Here is a 16,929-nt window from a genome sequence, read left to right as displayed (position 1 = left end):
TTAAAATGGGTTTGTGCATGCAAACCTGTGCAAACACACACAAGCAGCCTGTTTTAACAACCAATTATACTGTAGCGGGATTGGTGATAGCATGTGTCTTCTTGACAACACGGTGGAGTCACACGGACTTCCCTGCAGTCAGTGTGTCTGTTAACTGTGTTCAGTGAATGAATTATCTCTAGCTGCACCCTGCATGTGCCGAGTCATGATGACTTTACTAATCACTTCACTAATCAGTTATTCCACTCTCTGGGCCCCCCAGGGATAATAAAGTCTTTGTTCAATAAATCAATTCAGTTTCAATTAACTACTGAAAAATATTTCTATTATCGACAGAGAAGAATGTTACACAGTACAGTATATGACATTTTCAACAAGTTGGTTGCAATTATATCTTTTTATTGGCTTTTTTATTGTTAGTGGAACAGAAATAACGGATATGGAGTTGACATTCTGAATTTGGTTATTATGGTTATTAACCAGAGATTACATTTTCACAGAAATGTTTGAGTGTGTGTGTGTGTGTGTGTGTGTGTGTGTGTGTGTGTGTGTGTGTGTGTGTGTGTGTGTGTGTGTGTGAAGCCCTCTTGATATTGCCTGAGCTCAGATTCAACCTCTATCCAACCTTTTTAAACCATATAACAGGCTGCTCAAACAAGCAGCTGGGTCCAAGGAGAACAACATCCACAGGGAGGGAGTGAGTGAGGAGGAAGGGTTGAGGTTTTGTGGGGTTGAGAGAAAGTGAAGGGTGAGTGCAGATATTAAGCAGAACAATGTTGACTAAAGTGAAGTCTCATTTATTCCTCTGGTTTTTGATTTTGGTTATCTCTAAAATGTCTCAAAATGTGTTTTTTTTTCTTGGGCGTTAGGGAGGAGTTTCAATAAAGATGATGAGTAAGAAAGTTTGGTTAATGAAAAGAAAGACAGAGAGTGAAGAAGATGGAGCCTGTCAGGACAGAAGCTAAACCGCAAAGTCAGGAGTGGGATATTTCCTCTTCAGTTTTCTCCTCACATCTCATCACCACTCCCTCTGTCCTGCAGTCCATCTCTGGCATAATAACGATGGGTGTAGAATACTAATCCAACTACCTATTCAGTTTCTTTCCTTCATTAGCACACAGCGTATGCAGCCAATTCAAAAACTCAGCATTGAAAAGACAATGTTCCTGAAGTACCCAGAATTAATACCCTTAAGCTATCAGCTATCCACAGTTAATGAGTTACAAATATGTGAGCTTAATAATTTTTAATTTCTAATTTTGGTTTGGGGGGGGGGGGGGGGGGGTCTGTCTTTTAAAAGGATTACAAATTAATGCAGCAAAACTGAGAATCTTAGGTTGTAATGGGCTGAAAAGAAATGATAGTTCATGCTTGAACTCAATTTAGATTTTAAATCAACCACAAGAAGTTAATAATTGGAGAAGCAATTCAAAATGAAAATGACTAAAAAAAAACTTTCAAAAGATAATGCAGCTTTTGGTTGGCTTTTACTACATATTTGAACTGTATCTTCTTGTATAGATGGCAATGTTTAAAAAATAGTTATCAATTGATTTTGGAATCGGTGCTTGACAAATGATATAGAAATGAGAAATGAATGGTTCTTTGGACCATAAAAAAACAGATTCTATTTGAATACACTTGCAATATTCTTTTTGAACATAAATTAAAACTGAAAGCGCAGGGTTTAGCTCTTCTTTAGTGCACTCCAACAGTGTCAGTTAGCATTGTAAATGCTGTAACATTAAAGTAATAATCTTTAAAGTCAAAATACTGTTGAATGACGTAACATGATTCAGCCAACGGCCCACTGATAATGCCGTGCTGTAGCCAAGTACAAATTATGTTTTTCTGGCATCATTTAAGAAACAACACCATGTGACAACGAGATATTCTCAATCATCCAGCAGCTACAGTATTGGTATGCTTGAGTGGGTGGATGGAGCTAATGCACCAGACTTGCTCTTCAACCTCATTGTGTATCACGTAGTTTAATGTTTTCTATGGTCCACAAGCGTTGTGATTTGGTATGATCAAGGTAAAAAAACAGACACACATAAGCCATCTCTGCTTGTTTCCATCATGCCAACAAAAATAATTAAACTGATTTTTGGGATCCACCACAAAACGGCTGTAAGCCAGCCATTCCATTAAAGGTGAATATGTATATTTTTTTGTGATATTACATAACACTGTGATACTTTATATCGTTTGCCATTTTCAAAGTTTTAAGAACAGCCTTGGGTCTTGGATGCACCTGGAAACTATAATCCAGCAAGCAAAGTTAATACCACTCAAAATTAAAGGATTTTGTAGTCTTTCAATTTCAAAATAAATCAGTTTAACTCTTAAGTTTAGTTATAAAAACAAACCTTCTTACATTATTCAAACTGTATACTTTCTTGTATAAAGATATTATCTTTCAGTTGAATAAACCATAATGGAAATCAGGCCAGTGTTGTTACTACTACATTTCTCTCGGGGCTTCATCATGCTGTTGCAGAGTAGCTCTTTAAATGTTCAGACTCATGCCACAGTAACCTTACCTCCCCCTCCTGACTGTGGTTCACCCAACCACAGACAAATGGAAACAAATGACTGAATCACAAATATGATTGTATGTTTTTTCTGCATTTTTCTGTCAAATGCTTTGTCAGCAAAATAGCAGGTGTGCATGTTTTTTCTGACATTTGCTGTAACATTAGGGCAGAGTTGTGAGAATTATAGCCATATGCAACACACACTGCAATATTATCTATTTTGGCACCCAAAAAATGGCTTTTGAACATTAAATCCTGCTCCCTGTCTTCTACCTCTCCCCTGCCAGCATCATGTCCACCCTGTGTACAGCATGTGGCAGGCAGCTGGTGCTGATTTTTTTGATTTTTTTGCAACGTTCAGCTCAGCCAGTTTCTGTCAGACCTCTCTGTCTACCATGAGCCACCTGGGGCACTAGCACTAACCGGCCTCAGAGTCCGCCAGGGAGTTTATATAAGCAGGCCATACACTGTTTTGAAAAGCATCTTTTCTAAAAATTTTCTGGAGAACATTTCAGTTGTTTGTCTCCTTTTTCACTGTTAAACTCTTCATTCTCATTCTGCATACTGAAGCTCAAACGTCCAAATGAAGTAACAATAAACAATATTTTTATGTATAGAAATTTTATATAAATGTCTGATGCCGAGGCTTTGTCAGCAGGGCACTTGTCCAACTTCTCCCTGGTGCTTGCATGACGGGGTCAAACCTGCGCAAAGCATTGAGGGAGCTAACAGAAGAGGCAGAGAAAACCAGCTAGCTTTGACATCAGTTGGGGTCTAACACCGCTATAAAGGCAGCTGCAGGGGGTTGGCGGGGAGACGTCCCCAACATGCCACTGCATACACAAAATGCTTGTGCATATACAAAAAGATGTCTTAAATTGGGATGGTCGACAAATACTCTACAGCAGGGCGATTGTGCCTAACTATAGAAAAGTTGGTACAAAAAGATTGATTAATGATAAACAGACTGCGCTTATGTCGAGCTTTTCTAGTCTTACAACCACTAACAGCACTTTACACTACATATCACATTCAGCCCTTCACACACACACTCAGTATAGATTGCAGGGGCAGTAAAGTATCAGGCTTCCCATCAGTACTAACTAATCACATTTGCAGAGATTCATATGCTGATTACTGTGCTTTGGGGAAAAGACTAGCGCTCATTTAAGAACTAGATTTTAGGTTTTGGTTTACATACTGTTCAAAGCCTCCAGGGTCTCCTCTTCACAGGGAGATTGGGGAGGAAGGGCTTTTATCTTATCGCCAGAATCCTGCAGGTCTGACTGTGAAACCAACAGTTCTTAGATGTAGTCTATTTTTTAAAAGAGTCCAACTTATTAAAGTTTCTAAATTAACATTTCTTCAGCAGTTATCATCATGATGTTGAGCAAAATGTTGCGTATAAAAAAACATATTTCTTTTTCTAACAGCTCAGGACGACATGAGAGTTGTGGAGTTTACTCTCAAAAAGATACATCACATTTTTAAATAATATTGGAGTACAACTCCTACAGCTGAAACATCTCATGCATTTCCATGGGTTTTCCACCAGAAATTTCATCGGAAAAGACTTATTAATATTCAATTTCCTGGGATGCTGAATTTGTTATGATTCAGCTTTTCTCTCAAACTTCAAAAACTAAACTGTGGTTTAATGTATAAATTAACCAGATATCTCATACTTCATTTAAGGATTCTGTTCATCAGTCAAGCAGGAATTGTAAAATATGTGCTTGGATCCATCACACTCCAAAGAACCTACATAACTGAATGAATATTTTGTCAGGAATAAATTATATGAAGATTATTAAACTTTCACTTCCATCTTAGAACAAAGTGATTTCCTGCAAAAGTGCAATACTAAATGATTCAATGATCTAGCCTTCATTAAAGTTCAGTCAGTCTGTTTGGTTTTCTATCATCACATTCTGTTTGCTTTCCAGAGCATTCAGAATCATTTGAGGGTATTGTTCAGTTTTCCATTCTTGGTTAAAAACCTTATTTAATGTATGAATGATGTCAGTTTGGTTTGTGTGATGAAGAACCACAACCTTTAAAACCCAACTACTGAAGACAAAAAAGATCCATCTAATAAATAAACATCTCATATTTGTCCGGTTTGAAATCAGTTCTGTAATCATCTCATATTCAAGGGGTGGCCTATGTTTCAATTACATTGGTATAATTTTAAATGCAACGGTTAATGTATGGAGACTTGATAACCTCACAGGCCTGGAAGCAGTTAATGATGGTACTAAAATGATGGCCTGGGGAATGTAGTCCAACACTCTGTATGTCCTAACCACGAGCTCTCCTGATAATAAAGAAAGGGAACATTGGACTAATATTTTTGGTGTACAAAAACCAGGAACACACACACACACACACACACACACACACACACACACACACACACACACACACACACACACACACACACACACACACACACACACAAACATATTTTTTTGTTATTGTTTGAGAGCTCTCCATGGTGACAGGAATAGATGCGTGCCAGTGTGTGTGTATGTGTGTGTGAGTGTGTGTGTACGTGTAGATTTAGGTGTGTGTGTTGTCTTCTTCCCACTCTTATACTAAATATTGAAGCTGAGTTGGAGGTGGCTTTGAGTCTTTTTATGAGAAGTGAAGGTTTCTAATAGGCAACCCACATGGATAAAAACGCACATGCTATACACACACACACACACACACACACACACACACACACACACACACACACACACACACACACACACACACACACACACACACAAACATATTTTTTTGTTATTGTTTGAGAGCTCTCCATGGTGACAGGAATAGATGCGTGCCAGTGTGTGTGTATGTGTGTGTGAGTGTGTGTGTACGTGTAGATTTAGGTGTGTGTGTTGTCTTCTTCCCACTCTTATACTAAATATTGAAGCTGAGTTGGAGGTGGCTTTGAGTCTTTTTATGAGAAGTGAAGGTTTCTAATAGGCAACCCACATGGATAAAAACGCACGTGCTATACACACACACACACACACACACACACACACACACACACACACACACACACACACACACACACACACACACACACACACACACACACACACTATAAACACCTCTGCTGGAAAAATACCAACTGAGGCAACAGTCAATCCACTCTTTTATAGGCTAGAAGTAAACCGGATTATTTATGTCAGTGTGTGTGTATTTGTGTGTGTTTGTGTGCTCGTGCAATAAAGATGTTAGGAAATTATATGAGCAGTAGACTTGTTGCTTTCACCATAAAAAGGGCTGGAAATAATAGTTAAACTGCCAGCCCAATTTTGAATAATAATGTTGTGTGATTTACTTTTTCCAGGTGACTTCATACATTATTGTAAATGACTTAAAGGGGACATATTATACTTCTTTTCAACCTTTTAAAGCAGTCTCCTGTGGTCTGAATGACACATCTGTGTTGTGCTTTGGTCAAAATATAACATGAATCAAGCACCTGAAGAGGTTTGTGACCCTGTATAAACCAGCTCTCTCAGAACGCTCCGTTTTGGTGTGTGTGTCTCTTTAAATGCAATGACCCCCCCATGAATTTTCCTGATTGACATCACTCCTAAAAATAGATAGACCTGCACAAAGGTTTAGTTCTAGGCTGGGGATGGAGTCCATGAGTGGAGATATCAGGGGAGGGGAGGGTATTTTCTTTTACCAGAATCCCACTGTGACGAAATTTGAAACAGAACACTTTTCTCTGTGTTCTGTTTGTGTTCCACAAACAAAGGACTGGATGGGTTTATTTCAAATTTTGTGGTGTCGGTAGACACTCAGGTTACCCAAATATACAGTATGTTCAAAAACACTGTCAAATTGGATTTTTCACAATATTTAATGCAAAGCTGGTCTATAACTACAAATGTTCTACATGCTGCTATAGAAACAGATTCTGTAAAGATAGTCTGTAAAGAGGGTTTTTGATAACTGATAATTAGATGAATCATAACTGGTAAAGCAGAGAGAGTCTACTCACCGAGTCCTAAGCAAGATACTCTGAGTCCTGACTTTCCAAGGTTCCTGCAAAAAAAGAAAAGAAAAAAAAATCACATTTCTTGTACTGTTCATGTATACACACCAACATTGCACGCCTGTATTTGACTTCAATCCTCGAATGAAACCAATAACAACCGTGAACTCAATTACATTAAGAGTAGAAATCCTTTTGAAAATGTCCTCCTGGAATGGATTTGACATTGAAAATGAACATCATGAAGAGACGACTCACAGTCAGGTGAATAGCAAACAGACCTTTTATAAATACAGAAGGCTGAATGCAGCTTTGCTTCTGATCAGACATGGCAACCTGACAGTACTCAAAATAGCTCCATGACAGGAAATTGAATATCTACTTTCTGGACTTCAAGGTGGAGGATCTAACACCGTCAACCATCCATCTGGCTTATATGTATAAGGAGGAATCAGAGTGGAAAGAGTTGGTTATTGGCCCTTTAATGATACTTTCCGATTGGCAGGAAGGAAACAAACCAGGAGAGACAAAGACAATCAAGAAAAAAACCCAGAATTAAAGCACTGTTCAGGTAAAATGGAAACCATCAATCTAAACAGCATCAGCAATAGTGGAGCATTTTCATGAAAACCAAAGCTTGTATATTGGCGGAGGTAAGGTGTGTTTGTGACAGTGTGTGCACTTGCATGTCTTATAGGTATTGAACACATATAATTAGCTTGCTAATAGCTTTCTTAGGTGTCATTAAAACCCCACACAATCTCTGCTTCTTTGATCCATATGAATCCCCTTGAAGTATACAGTAATTAGTCCTCCCCTTCCATAAACCCACACCTGCCAGTGCCACTGCAAACTCATTAACCAACATATATGCTGATTGTACACTATCTAAATTGGCCAGAGTATCTGAAATGTAACCCTGTTCAGCTGAATATCACTCAGAGAAGAGTGAAAACTATTATTGTGAAAACATTTATTGAACAGAATCATTATTTCTATTGCTACCTCAACTTTTACTTTACTAATACAATATCGTTGACATTAAACCATTGAAGATAATTGGTAAAATGTTTTTGTTAAACAGCAAATCTGAGATCAATATTCATCCCTTTTTAAATCTATTTTGGTCTCCACTAATGAGGGAAATATCAGGTTCTTTATAACTTCTAGTTTCTATCACATGTAATTATTGTCATGGCATTGGTTGGAGTAAACCAAAACAAACTTTAAGATGCTTGACATTGGGAGAGGCAGAGTTGTACTCTCAGATTACAGTAGTACAGCAGAGGTTGTCCTTTCTGTCTGTTCCTGTATTGTGACTGACTGGCAGATCCCTGCCATGTGCAATCAAGCTTGACGAACAGTTATTGGGCTGTCATGTCATGTACTGAAAGAGCGTCCATTGACGGATGACTTATCTGATGCTACAGGACACACACACAAACTTTTTTTCTGTTTTTTTGAGCAGGTGCTGAGCTATAACCGCTGCTCCAATTCACCAGCGTGTACAGGTGGCACAGTTTTCCAGGGAGACCAGTTAACTCAATGTTATGTCTGCTGTTTTTGCTGGCTCAGGGATCCTATTCATAGAGAGAGCTTAGAATCGATCTTTAAAAAAAAATCATGTTGTCATTTTTATTTCCAATCGTGCTATTCATTAATCACACAGGGGAAAGAAAAGAGGAACAAGAAAGAAACATCTGTGACTCACACTATGTAGGCTTCTCCAAGACAAAAGCAGGTGAGTACTGATAAACTTTCTATGTCACGGTTAAGGTCTGTGCAACTCCTTAAGGTCAAGATCATGATACTTAAAGTGCACAGAAGTGAAGATAATATATCTGTCTCTTTTAGGGCACAAAAAGTGTTGTTGCATTCTAAAAAAACAAACAACAAACAAAACAAAAAAAGAAAACGCCACTAATTCCTGAAAAAAAGAAATGTTTTGTTTTTCACTTTGATTTGCCTCTTGCTGAAACGGCTTAAGTTTGAAAGCCTGGTCCTCAGGGACATGCATTAAAAGGCCCTGTAGATAGTTTTCTCCACTTTACTAAAAATAGAAAATTCAACATTTTAATAAACCTTTACTAACTCCCCTATAAAGAAGTTAAATTTCAATTCGATCCTTATATAATTCTCTTAGTTTGCATAAAAAACACGTATATGGCCTCATTAAAATAGTCTAGTTGCGGGCTCAGCCTTGTGTATTGATTGAAGAGTACATTATTCACAGCTTTCAGCAATCTTCCGCTTTCACTCAGCCGTCAAAACCACTTAGATTATTCATTGCTGACATGTCACCTCTATAACCTTCAATATCAGAATAGTTAATTGGCTGTAAAAATTAAGCCACCCTCAGCAAATCAATTTTTGGATGATGCATTGGATAGTCTGTAAACAGCAAAACATCCAGAGAGGACACCAACATTTTGGACAAGGTGCTCTTGAACAGAGAACAGGAGTTACTTTAGCTCAGCAGGGAAAGCAACAGGAGATAATAATGTATTAATACATGTGATAGCAATTTAACATTATGGATCAGGCTATCATTTCTATCGTAGTATTTTAGTAGTTTGGGCATTTCAGGGTCCTAATGGATTATCATTAGGTGGATTATCAAAGTAAAGTGAAGACAGCTAACTTGAATGAATGTTTGACTGATTTCAGCCCCCGCAGTGACCTTGAACAGAAGCGAGCAGGTTAGAAAAGTATGGATAAAAAGTAATGCAAGTCTGCTTTTTATGCTGAAGATAATCCTTTAAAACATTTAAAGTGAAGGTCTGCCTATGGTCAAGTCAGACAGTTTTTAAAATTTGGATGATGGAGACTGGAGGCGCTGAGTCAGGCACTGGATGCCCCGCCAGCGATTAATGATTATGTCGCTGTTCCCTGGCCGGGACTGTGAGCTGTGTGAATGATTACAGTCCAGGTGAACTCTATTTCAGGTACTAGAAGAAAAGCTTGGCTGGAGCTGCAGCAGATGGAGACAGATCTCCTAACAAAGCAAAAAAAAACCTTCCCACTGTGATGAGTGGTATAATAACCAACATTCAGTTTAGACAGAGTGACGGTGTGATCGTTTTCATGGCTAATGTTTAACTCTCCACTTAACATAGAGTTAAGTTCTGTTTGTCAGGTCTGGCATATGGTTCTCAAAACTTAAAGCCAACCGTCACTCTCTTTCTCAAGGTTACTTTCTAAAACAAACTTCAATGAGCAGATTACAGAATAAACGTAAGCCCTCTGTGCAGCTGCTAACTAACATGCATTCACTGCTAATCATGTTACAGTATGAAGGGATGAAGCGGAACAGTTGAGTCTACTTTCTTTTACTCACTGTTTGACCTTTTTCTCCCGTGTTGACTGAAGTAATAAAGGAACAAATTACTTTTCTCAGTTCAGCTTGGTTGGCCCAGAGACTGCTGAACCTACACAATACACCCCCCCCCCCCCATTCAGCTTTCACTGGGATAGATTGCAAGATGGATGAAAGAAAGAGCTACAGTGAAAAGAGGAGAACAGATGAGATTGAGAGAATAATGCAGAGAAGAAGAAAACAAGATTGAGCCACATGAGAGATGGAGGGAAAATGTGATCATTTTCCTCATTTAAAACCTATTTCATATGGCTCTAAACAGATATGCAAACACTTATAGCCACACATGAAAATATCCAAACCCCCACCTCTAAACACACGCATGCTCACGCAGCCGTCTTTACCCATCAAATATTTATTGAAATATGAACCCTCATAGCCACTTTACCAAACACATCTACCATAACAAGCCTTCCCTTTCCAAAAGGCTATTTATCTTATTATTAAAATGTATTTATCTTTATCTTCAACATGTCTTCTTTTGCCCGGTGATAGACAGTAATGACTTTCTCTAATACCCCGGGTACTATGGCAATATCATCCTCTCTCTTCATCTGCCAAAATACACACTATTTGTCTCCTGCATGTTTTCACAGTCTTCCCCACAGCTCTGTCATGTCACTTATTTGCCCATAACCTCATTCATGCCTGGAAGGGGGGTTGGATGGGTGGGTGGGTGGGTGGGAAGATTTCAGGAAGAAATAAATAGATTTTGCTTCCAGGCTGCATTTAAAGCAGAATTAGTGTTTACTACACAGTTGGAAGTTGGCTAGGAAGGCTAAGAAGGCGTTGGCACATTATCAAATCTTTCTATGTGTATTCATCTTATAATGACATGAAAAATAAATGATTCCATCTGACATTCTGCGGATTTTCAGGAAGTGAGACAAACACTGGTGTGTATATACAACAATCAAAACATGTATGAAGGTGAGTGTCACATTTAATGATTTTATGCTTTGTGTATACACACTCACACTTCTAAATGTCTCACACTTTCGGTTCAAAAATGCTACCTTATCCCTTTTAAAAAAAATTATTGACACAGTAACAGGTATTGTGTGTATGCTTTATTCTGATAAAACTAGTACAGCATAGAAAATGACTTGGCTGCTCTTCTGAGTTTACTTAATAAAAGTGTTTTATTTGTGGGTGTGCTTTTCCTTTAGTGATTTGGTGAATGACTTCCAGAGGGATTGCTTTCACTTTTGTGACCAATTTTGAAAATGAACATTAAATTGCTGTTTACACTTCTGAAAAAACAGTTACGGGCCACAAGAGAACGCCTGACACACTTCTCCATCCAGTGTAAAACAGTCTGTGTGAGTGAGTGAGTGTGTGCGTGTGTGTGTGTGTGTGTGTGTGTGTGTGTGTGTGTGTATGTGTGTGGCAGAGAGAGCGAATGAGACTGGGAGATAGGGGACACAAAAGAAGGTATGAAGTGCATGCCTAAGGCCACCTGAGCTCCAGATAAAGTAGGTTATCATGTCACGTAATCACTTAAATTCTGGCATCACACCTTGCTTTGTCTATGGCGACACTTCACACCATATTCAGATGGCAGTAGATACCTTGCTGGGCCTCATGTTTCTTTCAAGGTCTTTATAACTTTATAAGCCTCTACAAAAAATTCCTTCACTGCTTTCTCTTCCTTTTTTGTATCTCACCATTTTATTTGACTGCATTCTTGATATAATTTGATGTGTCTATCAAGTTATAAAAGTCTTGTTCACTTGACCTACACTACTCTATTGTTGCTCTCTACATCTCAACAACCTTTCCTGTCTATGTCTCCCCCTCTCAATGTATTGCATGTCAATATTGTTATCATGAACTGATACTGAGGAAACATGTGTCGGCATCATTCACATCACACAGACTGTCTTCCTGACTCTCTTTTACATCCATTTGCCAACATCTTAAAAACATAAAAAATCTGCGGTTGTTCTACTGCACAATTCGATCACAACCATTAACATATTCAACTTGGTGATGCCTGTCAAGATTCCCGATACATGCAGCAGTTTAGCAAAAAACTAGAAAGAAAGAAGAACTCCTCCTTTTTGTCTCATAGCTGCTGTTAATGTTTTTGTTTTTTGTTGTTCTCCTAGAAACCCATCAGACCTCAGAGTCCTAAGAATCATGTATCATTTTTGCAGCCTTTACATGACCAAGTGGGCCAAATCAGAGGTCTGTTCATGTTAGAAAGAAGGGACAGTAGAATGTAATATTCACATTACTTTAGTTTGTATAGTTGCAATTTAGGGAGAGAGAATCTGATATAATCAATCAAGTTGTAATAATATATTGGCATAAGATCTTCTGCTGGTAAAAGGCTCCTATATGTTAATGACTTCAATTCAGATGCAAAGAGAGCCATCTGCAGATAATTATAATGTTGTGCGGACTAATTATCTCTCCATATTTAATAGAGTGAGTCATCAAGAGAGGGAGATTGATTATGAAAACAGATCTGCTGAGAAAACCAACTATTCACGTTTTCAGTGAAATACAGCTGAGAATGCTGAAAACTCGCTAATAAATGTCCCAACTGACAAGTGATAAGAGCTGTGTGAGCTTTAATGTAAATATGTTGGCCGAATGGACATAAAAAAAAAATTAAAAAATGAATGAGGGGAAAGAATCAAACAAAAAATAACTTGTGAGCAGAAAGTGAAAAGAGCCAACACGATGCTGATAAACTGAACCTTTGGAACTACATATCCCAAAAGCAGTGATTCCAGAGGGAAACTGTATGGTTGTGTATAGTGATTAATTATGTACCACTTGGTATCGAACACTTAGGCGTGCAATAAAGATACACTTGGCGGCAGAGAAAATAGTGATGGATCATTGTTGATAGTGATCTGATAACTGACACTCCCCACTCTCACATCACCTGCTGCCTCTCAACTGCCCTCCCTCTGCCCATACACTGACCCTTTTTCTTAGTTTATTATACATGTTCCCTCTGATATCAGGTAGCTAGCAGAAGATAATGGTAAGCAGACACACTTGTGACTACTTTCCTCTTGAATTATCTGAATTATTAACATGTCAGTGTTGCTGTAGTAAAAAGTTTTATCATATTTTCAGCAAAGTCATCACTACTTAATTGCATGGGAGTCATAAGGCTATTTTATTACTATGGCAACAGCATCTTGTGGCTGCACACTCTAAAATAAGTTGAATACCAATCAGTTTTTTCCTCTCTAAGTTTAATGATCATGTCTTTTCCCATAACAACAAAAAACGTATAGCGAGAGATGAAACCTGATCTACACCACATCAATCGAACAAACAGAGTTTATCCTCTCTGTTTCAACCATCAAAAGGATATGCTGTATTATTTCTGTATAAATACACAATAGAGCAAAAAATTCCCAAGCAATTCAAGGTTTACTTATGTTTTAAGTAGTTAAGCTGTCAAACGATAATTTATTTTCAACTGCGATTAATTGCTGAATTTCAAAATAATCGCAATCGATCCCAGTTTAAATCCCATATTTGAAATTCCATTATTTTGTATTTAAAAATAAAACTGTTAGGCTTTTATTTTGAACGTTTATAATGTCTGAGCTGAAAGTGCTTTACTTGTTTGATTTCAACCTTGCTTTTATAAAACTTTCTGGTAGATAGAAGGTTACAACACTTAATTAGCCACAGAAAAAGGAACTTTTTTTGGATCAAAATCTAAATGAAAACAGCTCGATGGAACAGTAAAGCCTGGCTCACACTGCAGGATAATCGGGCCGATTTGAGCTCCGATTCTTTCTTCCCAAAAATCGCAGGGTCTCTCCCGACGCAAGGCTGCTCGGAGCCGATTATCTGCTCAGATTATCTTGTAGTGTGAGTGGTACAAAGATCCAATTTTAAAGTCCCCGATCTGCCCGGCGACCGATTTATTTCAAACATGTTTGATATTTAGAATTTAAAATCTTGACGATTACGTCTTGAAAGGGTCCGGCAGAAGTTGTGTCTGACTACTATATAATGTAGTCATGGCAACCAGCGGCAGGACGCAACCCGACGTTTTGTTTGTTGTTTTTGTTTTGGTACAGATCATCAGTGCAGCACTTTTCTGAAACTTGTATCCATATATCTACGATTGTATCTACTTTCCTATATCCTATATCCTACAACAACTTTCACTTCCTTCTCTTTCACCAACCGCCGTCCGTTGGAGTTTTCAAATTAAACTTTATTAACAATCGTCAACGTTCCGTCTCGATTTCACTCGTACAGTGTGAGCTCTCAGGCCGTGTCCGACAATCGGGTCGTACAGTGTGAGCACATAAATCTCAAGGTCTGGTCGGGCGTCGTAAGCCATTCAGTCGTACAGTGTGAGCTGACATGCCACCCAGATTTTATACAATCGGGGATAAATCGCAGAGTGAGCCAGGCTTAAGCGTCACGATGTCTAAGGGTGGATATCACTTTTGACTCGTCAACTGAGCTGTTTAGGAGTATTTAGAGTAAAATCAGCCTTTCAAAGTCATGATACACTGCAGGGGCTTATCCACTGTGCGCCTAAAGGGACAAAATAGCATGCCTTTAATCAGGATTTTAAAAAAAGAAATCAGACCTTAATCAATCACGATTAACTTGTAATGCCGACAGCGTCTTTTACATATATTTTTCAACTGAACACTGATATATAAAACCATACCTTTAGTTTTCCAAGTATCATTGCTCCAATAAGACAACTAACCAATAAACCACAGAGGGAACTTCCCCCTTCACCTCCACCATGTTATCGATGTGTTGTAATATCCTGCAGGCTGTAACCCCACAACAGTCACTCACCTTTTGCCCGTGCTTTAAAGACATTTGAAAAGTAAGCAATATGTAAGCCCATGTAGTTGTGTGAACATGCCTCTGCAGTCATGCACACATGCATACATAATAACTGAATACATATGTGCACACGTTCAGTTATGCATGCACCTGCTTGTATGTTGTGCCTGTTTGTGTCTGTACCTGCATCCATATGGGATAAACTGTTTCTATGAACTAAAAAGCAATCTCAGCAGTAGGGCTATTTCATGCTTATCAAAGCCTGAAGATTGAGTGGGTGGGGGTTGTGAAGAAATGAGGGGGATGGTTCTCAAATCCTACGTACCAGCAGAGTGATACAGCAGCCTGTGTATGGGAGTAATATAAAAGCTGTCAGCGAGCAAGCGGGGCGAGATAACACTACGAATGGAACCGCTGCCGCTGGGAAGTACACTTACAGCTAATCAGTCCTTTGACACCTTGACAGTTGCAGCTGCAATATATACTGTGACGAGGTCAGTAATTGTGTGTATTTGATTTGTAGTGGTACCTGTGAGCACATGTGCGCTTGTGAGATCACTCAGTGCAAATATGCATTGCTGTGCTGTACATGTCCCCTAGGGTGTACAACACCCAAGTGACTGGAAGATTGCAGCATGTGATAATGAAATCAACAACATATTATAAGAAAAACAGTACAAAATGTGTCTCTTTAAGCATTTTTCTCAGGACTAAATGACTTCAACACCACCTTTAATCACCTTCAAAAAATAAGGAACTTCACAGAAACAGCAAGATGAACTCATTCACTTGACACTGGCTTTCTGCAACCTGACGACATTTTTTAACAGCATACACACCTAGAGAATGTATTCATATAAACACAGAGTGCATTGGTTAATTCATAGGCCTCCATATTGCTTTGGCTGTGGGTCATTGTGATCTGATGCAGTTCTTAAACTTGTGATAATAATTATCACTCTGACTGTTCAGGGCAAAAGAAAACCCCACCTTTTTACTGCCTTTCAAGCTGCAGCATCTGGTCCACATGTTGTTAAGTTTTTCTTCTTTTAGTATCCAAATCTTGTAACACCATACCAAAAATTTCAATCAAAACGTTTCAGTCGTCAAATGTGAAATCTGATCGCCAAATAATTTAACCTGTTGTACAATAACACATATTTTTCTAAGCATTCATAAACCACAGATATGATGTTGTTTTGTCACTTCCATGTAGCCAAAACATATGTCCTTTCTTGAAAACCTGCTTAATGTGTTCTGGCCAGCACAGTGATAGATAATTGACCTTATAGCCAGAAGAAAACCTGTAAGAAGAACAGGTAGACAAGTTAAAGGGACATGAGGAATGTATTCAGTTCTCTGATAGGAAAATAATAAAGGGCCTACAGTGCACTATTATTCAACCCCCACATTAAAAACATACCACCGAGAGGAAAATTGGATTGTTATGTAGCCACCTCTATCCCTTATCTATGTCAAACAGAACTGCTTTCCCGGTGGTCTCTTTGTTATGTAACATATACACAAAGCACTTGATTTCTCTCCTGAGGCAAATTTTCATGAACATAGGTACTCAAAATGCAAATTACCCACAATTAGCTTCATATTCTGAGAACAAACGGTCATGTAGCTGTACATGTGTAATGGTGTTCTTGGCTCTTAGGAGAGGCTGAGTGGAAGGCATTTCACATACTGTTGTGTGTTTATACATTAGTGTGTGTGTGAGCTGTTGAATGGTTACTATAAGACAAGAGCAAGACCAACCCATATGTGCCTGCAGTGACTCAGAGTGGCTGCGTGGGCAAAGATCCTCACATTTCAGGACTGAATCACTCTGCCAAAGTCTCTGATCTAGTTGCTGTCGAGTGGCCTTGCTGTTCAGCTGCTTTCCACAGCTATGTCAAGCGAGTATTTCTGAAGAAGAACAAGCCTTTTCCGCAAGCAGAGATCCGTAACACCAAAAAACATTTCTGGCAGACATTCAGGTCATTCTTTCTTTTAATCTTAGTTGCCGGGACAGAACCAAGCTGATATCCATCATCCACCATCCACTTGCTTTCCACAATAATGAATTTCACTTTTTTTCAGAGTTGCTGAGGGAAATCCAAGGTGTTTCAAACAGCTGCAAAACAAAGCAAACTTGTGCAGAATATCTGGTTGAAGTTCTGTTTTGAAAGGTCTGAAACCTGTGTTTTTGTTGCTGCTTG

At 38.6% G+C, this 16,929-nt stretch overlaps 1 protein-coding gene across 3 annotated transcripts in view; it reads right to left on the bottom strand.

Moving 5' to 3' along the window:
* The window catches only part of kcnab1a (potassium voltage-gated channel subfamily A regulatory beta subunit 1a), a 93,247-nt gene that overhangs the window by 23,658 nt on the left and 52,660 nt on the right, over positions 1-16,929 (bottom strand). For all 3 annotated transcript variants that reach the window (XM_065960342.1, XM_065960341.1, XM_020642883.3), the window contains exon 2: positions 6,556-6,599. In XM_065960342.1, coding sequence (XP_065816414.1) covers positions 6,556-6,599 — 44 coding nt within the window. The remainder of the gene's footprint in view (positions 1-6,555; positions 6,600-16,929) is intronic.

The sequence above is a fragment of the Labrus bergylta genome, chromosome 11 (genome assembly GCF_963930695.1).
Source record: "Labrus bergylta chromosome 11, fLabBer1.1, whole genome shotgun sequence".
In the NCBI taxonomy this organism is placed as follows: Eukaryota; Metazoa; Chordata; class Actinopteri; order Labriformes; family Labridae; genus Labrus; species Labrus bergylta.
The sequence above is the reverse complement of the archived record's forward strand: the minus strand, read 5'-3'. Positions and strand labels throughout refer to the sequence as shown.